Source organism: Oryctolagus cuniculus, chromosome X, assembly GCF_051225735.1.
Source record: "Oryctolagus cuniculus isolate XC-2025 breed Fujian yellow rabbit chromosome X, ASM5122573v1, whole genome shotgun sequence".
NCBI lineage: Eukaryota > Metazoa > Chordata > Mammalia > Lagomorpha > Leporidae > Oryctolagus > Oryctolagus cuniculus.
Genome location: NC_142888.1, coordinates 4176076 through 4198616, shown reverse-complemented (window position 1 = coordinate 4198616; position 22541 = coordinate 4176076). Strand labels below are relative to the sequence as shown.

The 22541-nt window shown below is 40.6% G+C and overlaps 1 protein-coding gene across 13 annotated transcripts in view; it reads left to right on the top strand.

Moving 5' to 3' along the window:
* The first annotated feature begins 215 nt into the window (after nt 1–215).
* SCML2 (Scm polycomb group protein like 2) overlaps nt 216–22541 on the top strand; it is an 81060-nt gene continuing 58734 nt past the window's right edge. For 8 of the 13 annotated variants that reach the window (XM_070066800.2, XM_070066794.2, XM_089324563.1 and 5 more), the window contains exons 1-6: nt 246–369; nt 9086–9140; nt 12645–12687; nt 17327–17395; nt 19977–20047; nt 21604–21838. In XM_070066800.2, coding sequence (XP_069922901.2) covers nt 9138–9140; nt 12645–12687; nt 17327–17395; nt 19977–20047; nt 21604–21838 — 421 coding nt within the window. In that variant the 5' untranslated portion in view covers nt 246–369; nt 9086–9137. Of the gene's footprint in view, nt 370–9048; nt 9141–12644; nt 12688–17326; nt 17396–19976; nt 20048–21603; nt 21839–22541 lie in introns of all 13 variants that reach the window. The other 5 variants (XM_070066802.2, XM_070066796.2, XM_089324561.1 and 2 more) reach the window with 4 other exon arrangements.

Here is a 22541-nt window from a genome sequence, read left to right as displayed (position 1 = left end):
GGGTCCCATTTAGGGAGTCATGAGGGCCTGGGGGCCACGGGCGGGGATTGGCCTTTTTTGGCTGGGGGGGGGATGAGGGAAAACTGCCAACGGTTTTTCCCGGGTTTGCAGCGTCTCGCAGCCGCGCTCGCGCAGGCTGGCAGCAGGGTCCCCGGATTTGGGCCCGCACGCGGCAGCGGTCGTAGGGCGTGCTCGTGGCAACCGAAGGGCACGCGGACTGGCCGCGGAGGGGGCGGGGCCGCGGTGGCGGTTGCGGGGCATGCGCGTCTCCGCGCGCGGCTTCTCAAAAATGGCGGCGGCGGTGTGAAGCTCGTTGCCGGCTCGCGGACAAATGTGACAATTTTGTTGCTGTCGCCGACAAGAACCAAGGTGCGTGGTGACTCTGGGCCCTGTGAAGAACGGAGAGGCGAAGGTGTGGCGTCTGAGCCCTGACCGTTGTCCTTGGGCGGGCGGGCGGCGCGGAACCCTCGGCAGCGTGTCCCATTCGAGGAACGCCCCCTCACTGCCCTACTCGCTTTTCGGCTCAGTTTGGCCCCGCACCCCGGTCGTCCATCCCCGGGGCCACAGCTCTCCTCCCTCACTTAGCGGCCTCCGCTGACGCCCCTTAACTGTTTTCATCCCGTCCCTCTGACTCCCCCGGGGCCCCTTCGCCCGGCCGCAGGTCCTTGTCACCCGCGCGCCTGGCTGCGCCTTCCAACCGTCGCTCTCCGGCAGCGCGGACAGCGCCCTCCGGTTCAGCCGCGTCGCGGTGGGTGAGGTCGGGCTCGGGGCATTGAGAAATGGACTTCGGGGTTGAGGAGCAGGGATGATTTTTCGTGGTCTGGGCTGAGACGGACCGGGTTCCTTTCGGGGACTTGGGAAGTAACTTTTGGAGTTTAGGAAGGGACCATCAGCCCCGAAGGATGCGTGCGTGGCGAGGCGCGGGCTCGGGTCCTGTGGCCAAGTCTACGCCGCGAGGTTTCTGGTGAGGGCAGGGGTCGCCGGTGGCTCACCCTCGGGTGAAGCGGACGCGGGGACTTGGCCGGTTCGGGGCGGGCAGGGAGGCGAGGAGCGCGATCGCCGTTGCAGTCGTGACTTGAGTCTAGGGAACTCTGCTGCCTTCGGTTAGAAGCACTCCGAAATGGTTTTTGTACCCTCCTCTCTTTTTTCCACCTGGAGGGTACTTGTGCGCCGCCCCAGTGAGAAGAGCCAGAGGCAGAACAGGTCTAGGCGAATATGATCGATTTTGCGCCTCGAAGTTATACATAGCTTTAAGGGCTGAACTGTAATTCGGCTCCGCCCCCTTCCCCCAGATGTTTGGGCGGCACAGATACTTACAGGTTCCCGCTTAAGACTGTTGATTTAAAAAAAAAAAAAAAGGTTGTTAAATATTTGTAATACATCACCAAGTGTGATTACAATATAAAATTTGCCTGTGCTTGGAAGAATTAGAAGATTAGCGCTTATGATTTACCTGTAGTGTGTCTCTAAAATGTGAATGGTTTGTAGGAGGAAACTGAGGCAGGGGACGTTAAATAACTTGCTTATGAGCGTGTGAGTTAGAAAATTGTTGGAGATGCTGCTGTATTTTTAATGCTTCCAGAGCTGTTCTCATTTCTGTTTTGAGGGAAAAGTATTAGAAGATGTACAGCATTTATGGAGTACACCTTCCTATGCTGAGCAATTGTGTTGTAAAAGTACTTCATAGATACCTATTTAATTCTTTTCAGTAATTGCTTGGGAATGTGTTACAACGATGACAATTTTGTTTTCCTTGCCACTCTTTTTCTTAATTATTCAATAAGTAATAGTGAATGTTTTCCAGGCTGTTTGTGGTTTTGTGGGAAGAGTGTGAAAATAAACCTTTGGAATTAGTCTAATTGAGATTTTGAGAATGGACTTTATGAGCGTTTGCCTGATGCCTTGTTATTTATTCTGATCTAGTTTTATCTATAACCTAATTTTAAAGAAAACCTAGTCAAGCGCCATTTAAAATGACTTTGAAATTTTTGAATAAACTTCATATATTTATACTACTTTATAAACTTCTTAAAAGTGTGTACCTGTTTAGAGAACCTGATTTGAAATTGATAGTTTGGGGGAAAAAAAGGTTAATGTGACTACTGCATTATGTATGAGGATTTGTAAAAGTTAGTGATGCCACTGTACGTACGAAGAACATCGGAGTCAGTCTTGAAGAGGCGCTATCAGTTTTTCTCATGAAGCATTTGGTCAGTCTTTGATTTATGATTCAAACACCTTTATTAAGCACTGGTGCTGTCTTTAATATGGAGTTCAACTGAATGTACATTTATTCAGAGCCTGCTGTGTATGCTACTTTCTGAGTAGTTAAGGCTTCCAACTAGTAGTTTATTCCTGAAAATGTCAAGGTTATGGCTAAGAAGATCAATATGAATGCAGTAGAAATATTCCTTTTATTTAAAGTACAGATCCAAGGAATCAGTATTTTTGTCCTAATTCTCTAAACAAAATTCTTGGTATAGCTGAATTATTTCTGACTTATGTGATACTAACTTTGTGACTTTTTTGTTATGATTATATAAAGCTGTACATTTTTATGAGAAATGATTCTCCTGGTCAGATAAATAATGCTCTGGTTAGGTTTGAGGGTATAATATTTACTGATATAAATTGAAATCACTGTATGCTCTGGAGATTTTTTAATGCTAAGCAAATTCACTTCTGTGACCAAGTAGTTTAGGCTGTACTTAGATTTTAGTTATTTTAAAGCATTTTCTTTTTTCAAACTATTTCAGAAATCTCTTTGAACTCAAAAATAATAAGGATTATGATGATTAGCTATGAGCCAGATGTGACTCTCATTTTCTTTTGGGTTTGTTCCTTTTTAGCTGCCTGCCTGTTCCTTCCAGATGCTTCCTATAGCCCCTCTTCCTGCCTGTTCTCTTTACTGTTAGTGTCTGTTTCCGCATCAGTGAAGTGGTCAGGGTAATCCTTTGCTGTCTTGCTGAGAAATTATTGATGATAGTAAAGTGCCTTGAAAAGGCTGAGTAAATACCAAGTTTTTAAGATGAAAATTATGTGACTTAAGGAAAATTATGTGCACTTAAGGTAGATCCAATTTAGTTAGTGCTCTTTCACTTGAATATATACTGCCTCTCTGTTTGGGTTAATAGAAATGACTGTTGCAACTTTAGAAACCAGAACACTGGTGGATGCAAGGGATCTTGTGCTGTTTTGAGTTATTAGTCACCTCCAATGCCAGGTTACCTTGTCTGCTGTTTTCTCCTTTATGCCGGTTCTGTTCTCATTCCAGTTGTGAAAGAAACCTAAGGTCACCTTTTCTCTTAGCTCCCTTCCCTGGTACTCTCATTGTCTCCTTACAGTCATATTCCTGGTTTTAATGATATACCAGAGCATAACAAAGTGAGCTGTGCCTGCTATCAGCATTAGAGCTATAAGTTGTGGTGTGAAGATTGGTCTGATGTTGTCGGGAGACGTTTTGTGGTTTAGAATGTGCAAATCAGGCACCCCTAAGAATTTTAGAACCCATGATTAATGCTTGAGATACATAATATCTTGGAATTTGAAGTGGTTGTTGCTTTCAAGAACTGAAAACCTATACACTTGGAAAATTGCAAATATTGATGATTTTAAGATAGAGTTTACCTTTCCCTGGGTTGGAGCCTTAATATTCATGATCCCTTTGACATGGGGAAATATGAATAGATGAAAGAAAGTGCTGTGTTTATCATAGGTTGAATTAATTTATACCATAGTATAAATATTGGTATAATTTAGTGGTATGTCTATTTTATAGTCTCTAACTAGCTTGGGCTTTGGTTATTCAAACCATATGAAATACCTTTTACTGTAGTGGTAACATCTGATTTAATAGCAAAGGGCATAGTTCTTAAAGCGGGATAACTTGAGAAAATTTCAGAAACCATTTAAGATTTGAAATGAACTTTTGTTTTGGTTTTCATGAGTAAGGCTTTTTGCTTACTTCGTCTTAATGTGTCTAATACAAACTTGACAACCATGTTTTTTATACTAACTAATGTTAAGTCCCTAAACCTTTCTCTTTGACTTTTTGACCCTGTGATAGAAAGGTTTAACATAATGAATGGAATATCTTATTATGTGAAAAGTAAAAGATTTGAGGTTCCAACAGCACATATGTGATGATGCTGTTCATTTTAATTTCATGATCGTATTACCTAAGCTACTTGAATTCTTTATTTAAAGAGTTAAAAACAAACAAGCAAACCAGAATAAGCTTGTTGAGTCTTTGTATTAGTAAAGAAATAGGAAACATTTGGAGATAGAGAGCATTTGACTATCTACAACTTGTGACCTGTGTTTATGGCTGTGGCTCTGCCCCTTCCTAAGTTTATAGGAGCAAATTGTTGTAGAGCGGAAAGAGAGTGCCCACCTTTTGTGGTAACATGCCATTGTAAACTTTAGAAGGGACAGATTTGTTTTCTCAGGGAAAAGTTGGTGAGTCTCTCTTTGCTTCTTGTCTTTAGGATACACATTTGATTTTTCTCAGCCTCTTTCTCAGTAAGGATTAACCAGTGCTGAATTTCAGACATAAACAGTTACCATTTATTTGGTATGTACCTTGTAGTTCTGAAATCAGATATCTTGACAAAATCTTTGTTTTCTGTTAACGTTTGGTCGCTTTTCCCACCTTTCATTTGTTGTAGCTGCTTTAAGATTTTGATTATTTATTTATTTTGAAATTAAACATTAAATCAAGCGTGTTTCTTCTGTTCATTTGCCTTCCTGAATACAGTTAAAAACAGGTGCCCTTTGCTGTGAAACTGTTGTCCATTTTTTCTTTTGAAAAAATGTAAAAAGTAATATTTTGAAGTTATTTGAAGAGTAATATAATCAGTATTATTTAATTTTCAACAATTTTGTAGAGTTTCATAAATCTGTTCAAATGAAATCATGCTTTTTGGTCATTAAAATAATTAAGATGTTAGTAATAATAAGTGCATGTATATATTGCTTAGCTTTAGATTACCTTAGGAACTCTAAATTGAGGTTTGTTTTGGTGTTGAGATTTTGAGAAGTTGTAGAAATATTTAAATGAGTAATTTGCTGACACCTGCCTCATGTTTGAAGTATTGTCAGGGATGTTTAGTTTTCTGGTCACTTTAGATTGTGGTTTATTGCATGCTTTTCTGCAGTCTGTTGTCTAGAGGGGATTGTTGTTGTCATCATTTCCATTATTTCTTGTAGGACTGGTGTTAGAAACCATAAATCTAGACTGTGGTGATAATAGGAACAGGCTGTAACTTGATCCAGTTCTTTTGTCAAATTGTCTGGCCATGAGCTGCCTGTAGTAAATTGACATGCCCTGCCATTAACTCCAGTCCTCCACAAATGTCTATGGGCAGCAGGTCTCTTGGCAATTAGCTTGTGGCTGTGCTTTAAAACCTTAGGAATTTACAACTATAAACTGGGATTTTGGCAACCCTTGACTTGTCTTTTATTTATCTGTTTCCTGACATACTTCTTAATACATAGCTTTCACATAAATCATTTTAAAATTGCAAGTGATTATTTTAACTTGTAGGTTATAATTTTTATAGATAACTTAAAAATCCTTGAAAATAGTTAAATCTTATTGCATTTATCTTGGCATAGAAAAAGATTAATTTCTAATCTGTTGAGGTAGATTTAAACTAAAGTTCTAGACACCTTAGTTTTCTCCAGAAGGCTTGATTTGATATATCCTTGCTACCAAAATATTTTTTGTTAATATTTACTAGTTACAATTCAGAGATGGAATCTTATTTTTATTTTTAAATTTTTATAAAGATTTATTTATTGGAAAAGCAAAATGACAGAGAATCTTCCATCTGCTGATTAATTCCTTAGGAGCCAGGAGCCAGGAACTCCATCTGGGTTTCCCATGAGGGTGATCAGGACCTGACATCATCTACTGCTTTCCCAGGTGCATTAGCAGGAGGCTGGATCAGAAGCAGAGCAGCCAGGACTCAAACTGGCACTCTGATATGGAATGCTAGTGCTGCAAGCAGTAGCTTGAATCCTTTTGTGCCACAATGTTGGCCCCTATTATTTTTATTTTTAAAATTGTTTTTTAATTTTACTTATTCCAGAGCCACAGGAAGGGGTCTTCCCTCTATTGTTTTAGTTCCCCAAATGTCTGCAAAAGCCAGGGCTGGGCCAGGCCAAAGCCAGGAACCTGGATTGAGATAATCCAGGGTATCCCACAGGACTGGAAGGGACCTAAGTACTTGAGCCATTGCCTACTGCCTCCTAAAATGCAAAGTAGCAGGAAGCTGGAATTGGGAGCAAAGCTAGGAATCAAAACCAGGCACTCTGATATGGAATGAGGGCATCCTAACTGGCATCTTAACCCCCAGGCCAAACACATGCTCTGGAATTCTATTTTTAAATGTAATTCCAACATTAGAGGTTATTTTTTTTCTGATTATTTTTATAGCTACTTCAGAAAATCAAACTGATTATTGTGTGAATTGAGTAGAGACTTGTGAAAATTTTTTAAAGATTTATTCATTTATGTGAGAGGCAGAGTTACAGACATCTGCTAGTTCACTCCCCAAATGACTACAACGGCCGGAGCTGGGCCTATGAAGCCAGGAACTTCTTCTGGGTCACCCACGTGGATGCAGGGGCCCAAGCACTTGGGCCATCCTCTACTGCTTTCCTAGGCCATTAGCAGAGAGCTGGATCAGAAGTGGAGCAGCTGGGAGTCGAACTAGCATTCATATGGGATGTCTGTGATTCAGGCCGAGGCTTAACTTACTATGCCACAGCACCAGCCTTGAGACTTGAGAAATCTTGAAGTGATGAATCATATCCAGTTCAGCAAGTTATGTGTAGCTATACAATGGAGGCATATGTACTTTTTTCTGTCCTGTATTAGGATAATAAACATCAAAAGCAAAATTGTAGTTAAAAGAAAGAGCTTCTGTTTGTCAGAGAAAAACATATAACTGCAGTGTATTTGATTTATATAAATGTGTTTTTGCATTTAGGTACAAGTTTTATTTTTTAAGATTTATTTTATTTATTTGCAAGGCAGAGTTACAGAGAAAGAGAGAGGGAGAGGGAGAGAGGGAGGGAAGGAGAGAGGGAGGGAGGGAGGGAGAGAGAGAGAGGGAGGGAGGGAGAGAGAGAGGGAGGGAGGGAGAGAGAGAGAGAGGGAGGGAGGGAGAGAGAGAGAGAGGGAGGGAGGGATGGATGGATGGAGGGAAGGGAGGTCTTCCATCCCCTGGTTCACTCCCCAAATGGCTACAACAGCCTGTGCCAGGCCATGCTGAAGCCAGGAGCTTCTACCAGGTCTCCCATCTGGGTGCAGGGGTCCAAAGACTTGGGCCATCCTCCACTGCTTTCCCAGGCACATTAGCTGGGAGCTGGATTGGAAGTGGAGTAGCTAGTACTCAGACTGCTACATCATAGTGCTGGCCCCTTAGGTACAAGTTTAAAGTACTCTAAACAAAGTAACAAACTATTTTTAAGTCAAAGGAAAAAATTTAAAGGTGGCGTTTTGCAAAGTTAACTCAGATCTTCCTGCTTGCATATTGATTGGACAATAGAGGACTTATATTTGTTTGTCTGAAAAATTTCTTTATAGTAAGAAACCAAAAAGAAAGAGAAAACTCTTTCTCCTTGTGCTATTTAATTAATCTCTGGTGAATTATGTGTGTGACTTCCATCACTTATTCCAACATTTTCTTTAAAACACCAGCATAAGTTATTTGTGAACCTCTCAGCTTTGGAACTTCTTAAACTATTGATATACTCAAGGGGATATGATGAAACATTTTTGAAATTAGATGAATTTGTGAATAAGAATTGTGTGTCTCCCCCCACCCTTTTTGGGTGAATATTGGTTTAAAGCATATATTCTATTGGCTGTGTAATTGGAATTTATAAAAACTGAATTCTGGTACAGCAAATATTCCTACTTCATCTCCTATCTATAATAGTTACACTTATACTGGGGCCTGTCTTTTTGAGACATCAGACATCCTAGAAAGCGATCAAATTCAGAGTAAAAAAAGATAAATGTCAATCAGCAGTTGGGAAGGAAGAAGATATTGGTGTCTCAGATCTCTTCTTGGCCCATTGATTTAGACTTGCATGTAAATTAAGATAGAAGATCTAGATATTGTAGAAAGAGAAGAACAATAATTACAGCCAAAAGAAAATATTCTGGCTCTGTGTGATTTAGATACAAGTAACATGTAGTACAGTGAATTTTATTTACTTGTTTAGCAAACATTTTTGGGGCTCTCCTATGTAATAGATACTGTGCTAGCTATTCTGGAGGATACGAAGATGAACCTGACATGATACTACCCCCAGAAACTTATTTCCTGGCAGGGGAGACTATAAGGCATGTATGCAGTTAAACACACAGCAATTTTAATGAATGGTTCAGCATTTCATGGACTTAGGTTCAAATCTAGTTGATGTTCTTGGGGAGGGTCTTTGAGGTTCAATATCCTTAACTTTAAAATGGATGTTAATGGACAATAATAAGTATCTCCCCTATAGGCTTGTAATAGGCTTTAGATAAGAAAAAATTGTATATAAAGGCCTAGTAGGGTATCAGACATCTAGTAAGAACTCAGTAAGTGGCAACCTTTATTATGTATTGTTATCATCACTGCCAACACCACCATTATTACATCTCTGAGACCATAACTTTTGTATTCTCCTGTCCTCACGAATCTATCCTGTCCAGGGTATATGGGATGTTATGCTATGTTCTTATTTCTCCTTTTCAAAGCGTAAGCAGTGTATTGTCTTTTGGCATCTAAGAAACCTTGGTTTAAATCATTTTTCTTTTATTACCAGCTTTCTGATCTTGAAGAATCAGCTCACTTGGTAACTGATAAGATATTGGAGAAAGGGGGAGGGTGGTCAAAGGTGACTTTAAAATTTTTTAAAAAATGTTATTTGAGAGGCAGGGGGAGTGAGAGATCTCATCTTCTGGTTTACTCCCCAAATGCCTGCAGTGTCTGGGTCTGGGCCGGGTGAGAGTCAGGAACTCAATCTGGGTCTCTCATATGTATGTGGCAGGAACCCAATCACTTGAGCCATCACTACTATCTTCCAGGGTCTGTATAAGCAACCAGCTGGAATCAGGAGCTGGAGCCAAGTATTCCAATATGGTATGTGAACAAATAAATAAGTATCCTCCTGCCGAAGTCTATAATTTTAGCCATTTGTGAGGGAGTATCTCATTGTGATTTTAATTTGTGTTTCCTTGATGATTAGTGATATTGAACATTTTTTCATAAACCTGTTGGCTATTTGTATGTCTTTTAAGAAATGTCTGTTTAGATTCTTTACAGTTTTATTTTAAATTAATTTTATTTGAGAGGCAGAGAGAGAACTCTCATCTGCTGGTTCAATCCATAAGTGCCTGCAACAGCTTCCCAAGTGCCTGCAAAAGCTGAGACCGGGCCAGGCCAAAGTCAGGAGTGGGGCACTGAATCTCATTCTCCCATGTGGGTGGCAGGTACCTGAGTACTTGGGCCATCACCTGCTGCCTCCTAGGGTGTGCCTTAGCATAAAGCTGGAATTGGGAGCACAGCTGGAACTTGAACCCAGGCACTCTGATATAAGATGTGGGTATTCCAAGTGGTGTCCTAACTGCTATGCCAAAAACCAGCTCCTGCTCATAATATTTAATTGAGTTGTTTTCTTGCTGTCGAGTTGAATTCCTTATATATTTTGGATAGGAACCCTTTATCAGATTCTCCCACTCTCTGAGTTGTTTCCTTTGCAGTGCAGAAACTCCCCCCCCTGCCTTTTTAATTTATTTCATTTATTTGAAAGGCAGAGTTTAAGAGGGAGAGGGAGGGAGGGAGAGAGGAAGAGAGGGAGATCTTCCATCCATTGGTTCATTTCCCAAATTGCCACAGTGGCCTAGCCCCAGCAGAAGCCAGGAGCCTAGAACTTGCACGTGAGTGGCAGGGCCTCTTGGGCCATCTTCTGCTGCTCTCCCAGGTGCATTAGTAAGCTTTTTATTTTGATGCAATCCCATTTATCTATTTTTGCTTTTGTTGCCTGTGCTATTGAGTACATTCCTTCTATATTTAACCTGTTGAGAGGTTTTTTTAATCATGAAAGGATCTAGAATTTTATTAGATGCTTTTTCTGCACCTACTGAGATGATCATCTAGGTTTTTATATTTCACTTTGTTAATGTGGTATATATTATATTTACAGATTTGGTCATAATGAGCCATTCTTGCATCCTAGGGATAAATCACATTTGATCATAGTGAACGGTTCTTTTAATTCAGTTTTTATCTTTAGTGAATTGATTGTCAAAATCTTTTGCCAATTACGATTTTATTGGATTGTCTTTTTTAGATCAGGTTGTGAGAGTTTGAGTTGTTTATATTCAGGATCCTTTATCAGATGTTTTCTCATTCTGTGACTGATCTTTTTTTCTTAATGATGTCACTAAGTTATCATTAAGTGTTTTTAGTTTTTTTTTTTAAAGCTTTATTTATTTGTTTGAAAGGCAGAGAGAAAGAGGGAGAAGGAGAGAAAGAAAGAGAGAGAAAGAGATCAATCATCCATCTGCTAGTTCACTCCCCAAATGACTGTAACAGCCAGGGCTAGGCTAGACCAAAGCAAGGAGCCTAGAACTCCATCTGGGTCTTCCATGTAGGTGGCAAGGGGTACAAGTATTTGGGCTATCTTCTGCTGCTTTCCCAGACACATTAGCAAGGACCTGGATTGGAAGTGGAACAGCTGGTACTTGAACCAGGGCTCTGATACGGAATGCTAGTGATCCAGGCAGCATTTTAACCTGCTGTACTGCAATGCTGGCCCCAGTTGTTAGTTTTGATAAAGTCCAGTTTATCAGTTTTTTCTTTTATATTTCATACTTTTTGTGTTACAGCCAGGAAATCATTCCCCAACACAAGGTTATAATGTATATATTTCTCTTCTGGAAATTTTTATAGTTTTAGGCTTTACATTTAGATTTTGAGGTACTTTTGGGGTATTACTTCTGAGATAAGTATTGCTTTTCATTTTTTGGTGTGTGGATATGTTCTAGCACATACCTTTCTCCACTGAATTATCTTGACACTTTTGAAAATCTCTTGACCATATATGTAGGTTTTTCAGAATCTAGTCTGTTCAGTTGATCTGTTTGTTTGCCATTAAACCAGTACTACTCTGTGCCTTTGGATAAACAGAAAAATATGATTAAATAATTTATCAATTTATGTGCTTCTACACTTTCCAGAATTGCAGAAGTCACTCAACCAGTGGCAGCAGTGTCTGCTAGTTGAGATTAAGAATTCAATCATAGCGGCAGGTGTTGTGGTGTAGCAGGTAAAGCTACTGCCTGTGAAACCAGCATCCCATGTGGGTGCTGTTTTGTATCCCAGCTACTCCACTTCCGATTCAGCTCCCTGCTGAAAGCCTAGGTAAAGCAGCAGAAGGTGACCCAAGTGTTTGGGCCCCTGCCACCCCAAGGGAGACCTGGTTGAAACTCTTGGCTCCTGGTTTTGGATTGGCCCAGCTCTGGCTGTTGTGGCCATTTGAGGAATGAACCAGTGGATGGAAGATCTCTGTGTGTTCTGCTTCCCCTTTCCCCACTGTAACTGTGCTTTTTAAGTAAATGAATAAACCTTAAAAAAAAAAAAGAATTCAGTTATGGGCTAGTGTTGTGGCACAGTTAGTTAAGCTGCCACTTGCAGTGCCTCTGGCATCTCATATTGGAGTGCTGGTTTGAGTCCTGGCTACTCTACTTCCAATCTAGCTTCCTGTTGATACTCCTGGGAAGGCAATGGAAGATGGCTCAGGCATTTGGGCTTCTGCCACCTGCATGGGAAACCAGGGTGGAATTCCTGTCTCCTGGCTTTACCCTGGCCCAGACCTGGCTGTTGCAGCATTTGGGGAGTAAAGCAGTAGATAGAAGATTTCTCTCTCTGTCTCTCCCTTTCTCTTGTTGCTCTGCCTCTTAAATAAATAATTTTTTAAAAAAGAATTCAGTTATCGGATAGATATTGTGGTACGACAGGTTAAGAGGCCCACATCAATTCCTGCCTCTGTCTCTGCTTCCAGTATAGCTTTCTGCCAATGTGCCTGGGAGGCAATAGATGATGATTCAAGTAGTGAGTCCCTGACACCCATGTGGAAGACCTGGGTGGAGCTCCCGGCTCCTGGCTTCAGCTTGGCATCGCTGTGGGTGTTGCAGGCATTTGGGGAGTGAACCAGTAGATGGAAGATTTCCCTCTCTGTTTCCCTGTCCCTCTCCCTTCCTTCCTCTCTCTGACTTCCTCTTTTGTTGTTTCTCTTTCTCTCTTGCTCTGCCTTGCAAATAAATTTTTTAAAAGGAATAAATATTTAAAAAGGAATTCAGTTATGGATTAGATATTTGAGAAGCTGTGGAAACCTGAATATATTTTCTATGTATAATCCATCCCTCTCTTTATTGGGCTGAATCCCTTTATATAGTTATGAGATTTATTTTAATGTAACAACTTTTTGCTCTCTGATTAAGACTCTAATTTTATCATTTGTATTCAAGGGAGAGAGGTTAAAATGCTCTGACTATATAACTGATTTATAATACTACTCTTTAGAAATGTATTGTGCTGAAAGAAGGTGTTGTGGTTTTCTTTTTTTTTTTTTTTCCCTTGTAGGAAAAAAACCCAGAAAGCAATACGGAACAGATAGCAAATGAAGGTAAGATTACTTATCTAAAGGTGATAATGTTTTTTGTTATTTGTTTGGAGTATTTTCTGGTATACTGTACTTTTTAAAAACATTTATTTATATTTGAAAGGCAGAGTTACAGAGAGGCAGAGGCAGAGAGAGAAAGAAAGAGGTCTTCCATGTGCTGGTTCACTCCCCAGATGGCCACAATGGCTGGAGCTGCACTTATCTGAAGCCAGGAGCCAGGAGGTTCTTCTGGGTCCTTCATGTGGGTGCAGGGGCCCAAGGACTTGGGCCATCTTCCACTGCCTTCCCAGGTGCATTAGCAGGGAGCTGGATCAGAAGTGGAGTAGCCAGGACTCAAACTGGTGCTCATATGGGATGTCGGCACTGCAGGTAGTGGCTTTACCCACTATGCCACAGGACTAGCCCCTATACTGCACTTTTGAAATAAAACTTTTTTAAAAATAAAGGAGATATTAGGTGCTTAGAATTGGAATTTTACAGTGGAATAGCTATTATAAATAATCTTGTTTTTCTTCCTAATTGTTTTTTTAAAGTTTTATTTTAATTTTTTTCTGAAAGAGTTACAGAGAGGGAGAGACAGAGATCTCCTATCTGCTGATTTAGTCTCCAGATGTCCTCAATGGCCAGGGCTGGACCAGACCGAAGCCAGGAGCCAGGAGGTTTCTCGAGATCTCCCATGTGGGTGGCAGGGGCCCAAGCACTTGAACCATCCTCTGCTGCTTTTCCCAGGCCAGTAGCAGGGAGCTGGATCGGAAGTGGAGCAGCCGGGATCCATATGGGACATCCCATATGGGATGATGACACTGCAGGTGGCGTCTTTTTTTTTTTTTTCTGAAGATTTATTTATTTATTTGAAAGGCAGAGTTAGAGATAGAGAGGGAGAAGCAGAGGGAAGGAGGGAGGGAGAGAGAGAGAGAGATCTTCCATCTGCTGATGGTTGCAGTGAAGTTGGGCCAATCTGAAGCTAGAAGCCAGGAGCTTCTTTTGGATCTCCCACATGAGTGCAGGGTCCCAAGGACTTGGGCCATCTTCCACTGCTTTCCCAGATTCATCAGCAAGGAGCTGGATCAGAAGTGGAGCAGCCAAGACTCAACCAGTACCCATATGGGATGCCAGCAACAAAGGTGGTGGCTTTACCTGCTATGCCTCAGCATTGGCTCTGCAGGCGGCATCTTAACTTGCTACACCACAATGGCAACAACCTCCCCTCCACCCCACTGGTGGAAACTCAGAGAAGTTAAGTGAACAGATTATACAACAATCTGTGACAAAGCCAAGAATAGAGTATATATCTTCTGACTCTAGTGTGAGTGGTTAAAAATTGCTTCACCTCATTTTTAAAAAAGATTTATTTATTTATTTTAAAGGTAGAATTACACAGAGAGAGGGACAGATAGAAGCAGAGATAGAAAGAGAGGTTCTGTCTTTTGGTTCACTCCCCAAATGGCTGAAGCGGCCAGGGCTGGCCCAGGCTGAAGCCAAGAGCCAGAAGCTTCACCCAGATCTCCCATGTGGGTGGCAAGGGTCCAAGTACTTGGACCATCTTCTGCTGCTTTCCCAGGTGCATTAGCAGGGAGCTGGATTGGAAGTGGAGCAGCCAAGTGCTCATACAGGATTCTGGCGTAGTAGGTGGTGGCTTAACCCATTGCGCCACAATGCTGGCCCCAGAAGTCTGCTTGTTGTCTTGTGAATATGCCACACTCATCTGCACTCTGCCTTGTGTTGTATTTTCTTTTTCCATAATACATTTATACATACATAATACATTCCATAATGCATTCCTAAACTTTTTCTCTGTTAAGTCCTCTCTCTCATGACTTTTCTTCTGACTGAATGCTGTGTGTTGAATGCTGTCTTCTTAATTTTACTGGTTTAATGTAGTCTCTATAACTATGTTTTTGGCTTCTCTAGAACAAGAGCTGTACCTTCAGAGTTTTACTTTCTTTTCTGTTAGAAAAATCATACTGTAGAACCATTTAGTAAATATGTGTACTTTCTTTGTACAAGTCAAATCATTTAAACAGAAAGCAACCCATATATCCCTCTCCAGTGTTCACATATCTTAGTCATTCAATTAACTAGTGAGTATATCTGTTACCTTGAATGACATTATTCTTAGATTCTTCTTTAAGAAACTTGTCATTTGTTAATTAGAGCCCAGTAAAGTAAAATAGCAACAGAAAATATATCAAATATGCTTAAATCCATAAATTCATAAATGATACCAAGAAACAGAAAAACTTATTGGTTATCTGTGGGGAATGCTAGAGATCCAACACATTTTTTTTTTAAAGATTTGTTTATTTATTTGAGAGGCAGTTACGGACAGAGAGAGGTAGAGACAGAGAGAGAGGTCTTCCATTTGGTGGTTCACTCCCCAAATGGCTGCAACAGCCAGAGCTGGTCTGATCTGAAGCCAGGAATCAGGAACTTCTGGGTCTCCGGCATGGGTGCAGGGGACCCCAACCCCTGGACCATTTTCTACTGCTTTGTCGGCCACCACCAGGGAGCTGGATGGGAAGAGGAGCAGCAGGAACACTAACCAGCACTGCAGGTGGAGGCTTAGCCTACTACGCCACAGTGTTGGTCCCAGTCATTCTTTCTTCAAATTACTTTTTAGAATTTTTTTTTTTTTTGACAGGCAGAGTGGACAGTGAGAGAGAGAGACAGAGAGAAAGGTCTTCCTTTGCCGTTGGTTCACCCTCCAATGGCCGCCGCGGCCGGCGCGCTGCGGCCGGCGTACCGCACTGATCCGATGGCAGGAGCCAGGAGCCAGGTGCTTTTCCTGGTCTCTCATGGGGTGCAGGGCCCAAGCACCTGGGCCATCCTCCACTGCACTCCCTGGCCACAGCAGAGAGCTGGCCTGGAAGAGGGGCAACCGGGACAGAATCCGGCGCCCCGACCGGGACTAGAACCCGGTGTGCCGGCGCCGCTAGGCGGAGGATTAGCCTAGTGAGCCACGGCGCCGGCCTAGAATTTGTTTTTAAAAAGTATGAAATGTTGGGGCTGGTGCTGTGGCGTTGTCTCCCTACTACTAGTAGTCAACCTACTACACCACATTGCCATCCCTCCCAGCACATTGTTTTAAAAACTAGAAAATCAAGGAAAAAAAAATTAAGTGTTGGTTGTGATTTCCCTATGTGATTTGTGCTTCCAGGTACCCTGAGTGGTTGAACAGGGGAGGTTTCTATCTGTGGAAGTTTTTTGGCTAATAAAGAAAGAGTGATAGACTACCTCCACTTTGCAACCACCAGAAAACTAATGGATCTATGCAATAGCCATCCATGGTTTGCTCATATCCCCAAAAGAGAGGTGATCAGCTGTTAGGAAGTTGTCTTTTTCCCTCCTCCTCCTCAAAAGCCCAACTTGAATCTGATTAAACACTTCTGAATTGAAATACTAATACCAAATTAGAGAAAATACAAGGGTTAAAAAAAATACCACGGGAAGACAGTCAACAAATTTGACTGGAAAACTTGATAGGACCAACCAACTGGTACTGTCTGCAAAAAAATTGCAAGGGGCTGGGGAAAAAAAACAAGAGAAGGAGGGAGAACTTACAGATTAAAAGAGACATGAGATGTATCAACTATTGCTGTGAATGAACTTTATTTAAATCCTCATTCAAAGAAACACACACTAATGAAGACAATTGGGAAAAAAATGAACACTGGTTGATTATACTAAGGGGTTATAGTTAGTTTCAAAAGTAATAGTATTATGCTTATGTGTTTTAAAGCAAATCCTCTTACAGACACATAATGTATTGTTTGTGGATAAAATGATATATCAGATTTGGTAAGGTCAGTGCTATTTGAGGTCTTTAGGTTAGCACAGAGGAAAATCTCTGATTTGTTGAATTATGTGATATTATGTGGTGTTCTTCCCTGTTACATTTTTTCCCTGTTACATTTCGAATGCTTAGAAGCATCCACTTTATTTTTTATTTTTATTTTATTTTATTTTTTTACCAATAGTGAGAGAGAGAGAGAGAGAAAGGTCTTTCTTCCATTGGTTCACCCCCAAATGGCTGCTACGGCCGGCAGGCTGCGTCGATCCGAAGCCAGGAGCCAGGTGCTTCCTCCTGGTCTCCCATGCGGGTGCAGGGCCCAAGCACTTGGGCCATCCTCCACTGCCCTCCAGGGCCACAGCAGAAAGCTGGACTGGAAGAGGAGCAGCTGGAACTAGAACCTGGTGCCCATATGGGATGCTGGTGCGCAGGCGGAGGATTAACCAAGTGAGCCACGGTGCCGGCCCCACATTTCTAGGAGGTGGTAATTTAAACATTGTAAAGATCAGATTATTTTGGTTTATTGATGTATTATTTAACAAATACTTGAGGGTATTCTACAGGGCAGGTCCTGTTCTAGGCTCTGAAGATACAATAGTGAACAAGATGGACATAGTAAATAAACCTCTACCTTTTTGGAGCTTTCACTTGAGTAGAGTATGATACAGAATAAACAAGCAAATTATAAGGTACCTAGTATATTAGCAAGTGGTAAGTCCTGTGTGTAAAATGAGGATATTAATCATAAAAGTAAAACTGATTTCTGTTAAAAAAAATAGTTTCTGCTTATAGTGTTCAAAGGGCTGTTTCAAACTGATTCTATGGCTTGTCTGTATTGTTTTCTATTTTTAGATTCAATGGATGTGAAGAAGGAGAATCAAGAGGATATTCCTCATTCAAGCACATCTTCTGTGCAAAATGGTATGGTTTAGAGATATTTTATTGTAAAGATTTAACAGATATATAAAAATTGCACATATTTATGGGGTACTATGTGATGTTTCATTACTTGTATACATTTCGTCATGTCCATGTACACATTGTGTCATGGCCAATCAGGGTAAATATATTTATCCTTTCAAGCATTTAACAATTCTTTACAGTGAAAACAGCCAAAAATTCTCTCTTCTAGTTTTTTCAATAAATACACAGTGAATTAACATCCATCCTCAATCTGTACAACAGAACCCCGGAACTTCTTGTTCCTGTCTAGCCTAGTACCTGTCAGTGAACTTCTCCCCATCTTTCCCTCCCTGCTTTTCTCCCTCTGGTAACCACCATTATATTTCTGGGCCTGGTGTTATGGTGCAGTGTCTTAATTATTACACCAAAGGCATGCCACTCAATGTTTTTTGAAATGAACAAATCTCTTAGATTAATTAAGTTTAATAAAATCATGTTACAGTATGTTATATATGACATGTGTAATACTATATGTAATGTTCATACATAATTATAATAAATGTATATACACATATACAATGATGCTACACTGGAGTCAGCTCACACTGGCTTGGGAGAGCCTGTTGTGCATATCTCTTCCCAACTTTGTGGTTCCTGGCTTCACCTTGGCACCTTATAGTCAGCCATGAAAGTAGTATTTACATAAATCCACAAATAGTAGTAGTCAGACTTTTTGTTTGTATTTTCCACAAAGCTAGTCGCTAAACATTTATCAGCATTTTGTGTGTGTGTGTGTGTGTGTGTGTGTAACTGAATCCTTTGATCCTTTGAGGACTATAGTAATTCTTCCCTTATCTGCAAGAGAATACATTCCAAGACCCCCATGTGGCTGCCTTAAACCACGTATAGTATCACATTCCATATGTAGTATTTTTTGTTCTATATATAACATGCCAAGAATAAAGTTTAATTTATAAATTAAACACAGTGAGAGATTAACAATTACTTACGTAGATCTTACTGACCTTGGCATAGGATTTTTTTTTCTTTGAGAACTTTTACCTTTTCACTTAAAGGAAGCATGCTAACATGGCTTTTTTGTAGTATATTCGAATTGCCAACATCACTACTCTTGAGCTTTGGGGCCATTATTAAGTAAAATAAGAATCACTTGACTGGTGAAGCACTGTAATACGGTGACAGTTGACCTGATAACCAGTGTGGCTAAGTGACTAACAGGTAGTGTATACAGTGTGGACAAAGGGATGACTCCTGTCTTGAGTAAGAATAGAGCAGGACGGCATGAGATATCATCACATTACTCAGAAGGAAGTACAACTTAAAACTTAAAAGTTGTTTATTTCTGGAATTTTCCCTTTAATATTTTCAAGCTGGGTTTACCACAGGTAAATGAAACCATGGAAGGTAAGACTGTGGGTAAGGAGGGACTAAAGATAAGGGGGCTTGCTGTGTGTAGAGGCTGGGAGTGTAGATTTCCCCAGGAAAGGGAATTGTCAAATCCAATATTTTGGTAGTGAGGAAACTTAACAAGAATATAGAAAAAACATTATAATTGATAACAAACTTAACAGTACTTTCAGTATTAGTGTCAAGTATTTCAGTGTCTTGACAGTCTGGTGCAGTGAATTGAAGTGTTCAAGTCAGACAAAGCACACTGCTTTCTGACCTTCTGTTCTAGAATCATATCATGAAGACTAAATGAGAAAAGACATGAAGAATTTATAGAGAATGTGGATCATTTAAAAAAATTGTGCTAATGATTGCACTATTGAGTGGTTTATTGTTTCGTTCTGCTGCTGTCTTCTTGACACTCAGGGTGGAGATCTAGTAGTCCATTAAAAAACTGCTTTGATTCTCAGATTTTTTTCTTTCCATAAAACATTACAGGGGTAAAACTCTGTTAGACCACACACTTAAATACCTTTAGCTTTCCATCAAAAACAAAGAAACATCTTCACATTAATGGAATGAGATGGCAAAACCATGTTTCTTAAATTATAAATTTATGTTAGAGATAGATGAGTAGACTATGCTGTTACTCTATAAAAATTCCTTTAGTTGTTTCTAGCATCCATATTTTTAGAATCATTGTTCTGTAGTTCTTATTACGTTGAGAGGATCTGGGTTGTAATTATATCTGAGCCATTATTATCAGGTCTTCTTTTTAATTCCCCTGACAGTAATCAAATGTAGATCACAATGTTTGAATCTGCCTTTTAGCAATTTTTATTTTTTTTTAAATTTGGTTTATTTGAAAGGTATAGAGACACAGGGAGAAAGAGATCTCCCATCCTCTGGTCACTCCCCAAATGCCTGCAACAGTCAGGCCTGGGCTAGGCTGAAGCCAGGAGCTGGGAATTCAATCCAAGTTTTCCACATGAGTGGCAGGGCCCCACGCATTTAAGTCATCACCTGCTATATCCCAGGATGTGCATTAGGAAGCTAGAATTGGGAGTGGAACTGGGATTCAAATCCATGCACTTCAAAATGGGATGTGAGTATTTTATTGCTAAAAGTTAGTATGCAATAGTATATACTAAAAAAAAAAATCTGTGTTTTATACATGCATTTTGTTCAGATGATTTCCACTGGGACCAGTACTTGAAGGCGACAGGATCTTTAAGTGCTCCTTCAGATTACTTCAGACAGGTATGCCAGAATTCCGTAGATGTTTTGTGTGTGTGTGTGTGTGTATACATACATATCTATATCTATCTCTGTATATATTTAAAGATTATTTATGTTGAAAGTCAGGGTTATAGAAAGAGAGGGAGAGAGGGAGAGAGAAAGAGAGAGAGAGAGAGAGAGAGATCATCTATCTGTTGGCTCACTCCCCAAGTGGCTGCAACAGCCAGGGTTGAGCCACACTGAAGCCAGGAGCCAGGAGCTTCATCTGGGTTTTCCACATGGGTGGCAGAGGTCCAAACCCATGGGCCATCTTTTGCTTCTTTCCCCTGACCATTAGCAGGGAGCTGGACTGAAAATGGAGCAGCGGGGACATGAGCTGGTGCCCATATGGGATGCTGGTGTTGCAGGCAGTGTCTTTACTTGCTGTGCCACAATGCCAGCCCCAGATGTTATATGTATTTTTTTAAAGATTTGTTTAATTATTTGAAAGGCGGAGTTGCAGAGAGAGAGAGAGAGAGAGAGAGTGAGAGAGAGAGAGAGTCTTCCATCCACTGTTTCACTCCCCAGTTCTGAAGCCAGGAGCCAAGAGCTTCTTCGAGATCTCCTATGCTGGTGCAGAGGCTCAAGGACTTGGGCTATCTTCTGCTGCTTTCCCAAGCCATACCAGAGAGCTGGATGGGAAGTAGTTGAACTGGTGCCCACATGGGATGCTGGCACTGCAGGCGGCAGCTTTACCTGGTACACCACAGTGCCAGTCCCACAGATGTTATATGTATTGATGCAACCTATTAACTGTTGAAAGATGTCTGTGTGATTGTCAGATTCTGGTTAGTGTGAGGACAAAGTGGAATTATGGTAGTAGCACTTAGGAGCCAGATGGTCTCTTCATTTATTGAGAATTTAGTCTGTATCAAGTGTACTAAGGCCTTATGATTGTCCATCTGAAGGGAAAGACAGCCATGTAAATAAATAATTATTAGACTTGTACTAACTCAGTACTGGGAGGGTGCACAGAAGAGGTGTTATTTGAGATGGTTGGAATGAGGAAAAATTTATTCCAGGCCAAGAGAGTATCAGAAGCTAAGGCTTCACACATGGTGTGAAAGAATCTTGGGGATTGAGGGATGACATATGGGGGTAGTTAGAGCACACAGTGGGTAGAGGCAGTAGTGTAGGAGTGAGGTTTAAGGTGGGAGGTCATTTAAACTGTGTTGAGGAGTTGGACTTTATCATAAGCAGGGACAAGCTGCTGGTTGGCTTATTTCAGGGGGGATGATTTATTTCTCGGGGAATGGCTGAATCAGATTTTTATTTTAGAAAGCCACTTGGTGCCTTTTAGAGGCTACCTGAAATTGGGCAGATGAGTGATGGGCAGTGTTTTAATGCTTCCTGTTAAGTCAAGGAAAGAATTTGGAGATCTTTTCCTTGACCTTTTGTAGCTCTGACCTTACTTTCTGCTGTGACTGTTACTTAAAATGTTCCTTAGGTATTCTGGTAACAATACTGACCTTCTTCCTTATAATTGATGTATGTTATTAAAACTTTGTTTTTATATATATACACATATATATGTATAGTCTAAAATTCCACCGGCTAATGACTTCAAAGTTGGTATGAAATTGGAAGCTCGTGATCCTCGCAATGTTACTTCCGTATGTATTGCTACGGTTATTGGAATTACTGGGGCGAGATTACGTTTACGCCTCGACGGTAGTGACAATAGAAACGACTTTTGGAGGCTTGTCGATTCCTGTGACATACAACCTGTTGGGACATGTGAGAAGGAAGGAGATTTACTTCAACCTCCACTAGGTATGGATAAACAATTTTTAAAATGATGTTTTTACTAATATGATATTATGTTTGGAAGTATGTGCAGTTTCCTTTTGAAAATCTCTTAGACATTCTTACATGTAGGTGGTCAGGTGATTACTGTGCAGAATGTAAGATGAGCAATGAACTCAGTACCATATGTCATAGAGTGTCACTTAAGTCTACATTTAACTTTTTGTGTGCTGAGAGTTCCCCATGCTAAAGCAAGCCTCATTCTGTGTCCTCACATTCAAAATATTAAAAACAGATGTATTAGATTACACATGGAGATTCAGAAACCCTTTTGGGGAAGAAGTTTGTAGCATTTGATACAAGTTTCGCCCCCTCTGCATAATGTCTGCTAAGCCATTATTCATCCATGGGAGTGAGAATAGAGGAAGGGTATGGTTCCATGTTTAGGCTCCAGTTTCAAACTTGGAATTTTGTTACACATACAGTGTGAAGAAATTAGGCAGAGAGGTAGGAATCAGTGCCTTTAGGTCTTTGAAGAGGAGGAGAGGATGGAACTTTCAGCAAATGTTTTAAGGTACAAAGTATATAGTCCTCAATTTTGGCCAAATTTTTAAAAGGTAAAATGATACAACTCTAACTTTGTGCAAAAATTTTCTTTTTAAAATTTAAGTGTACCATGATACTCTGTAGAAAAGAAATGATTTTGTTTATTTGTTAACCATTCCAAGTT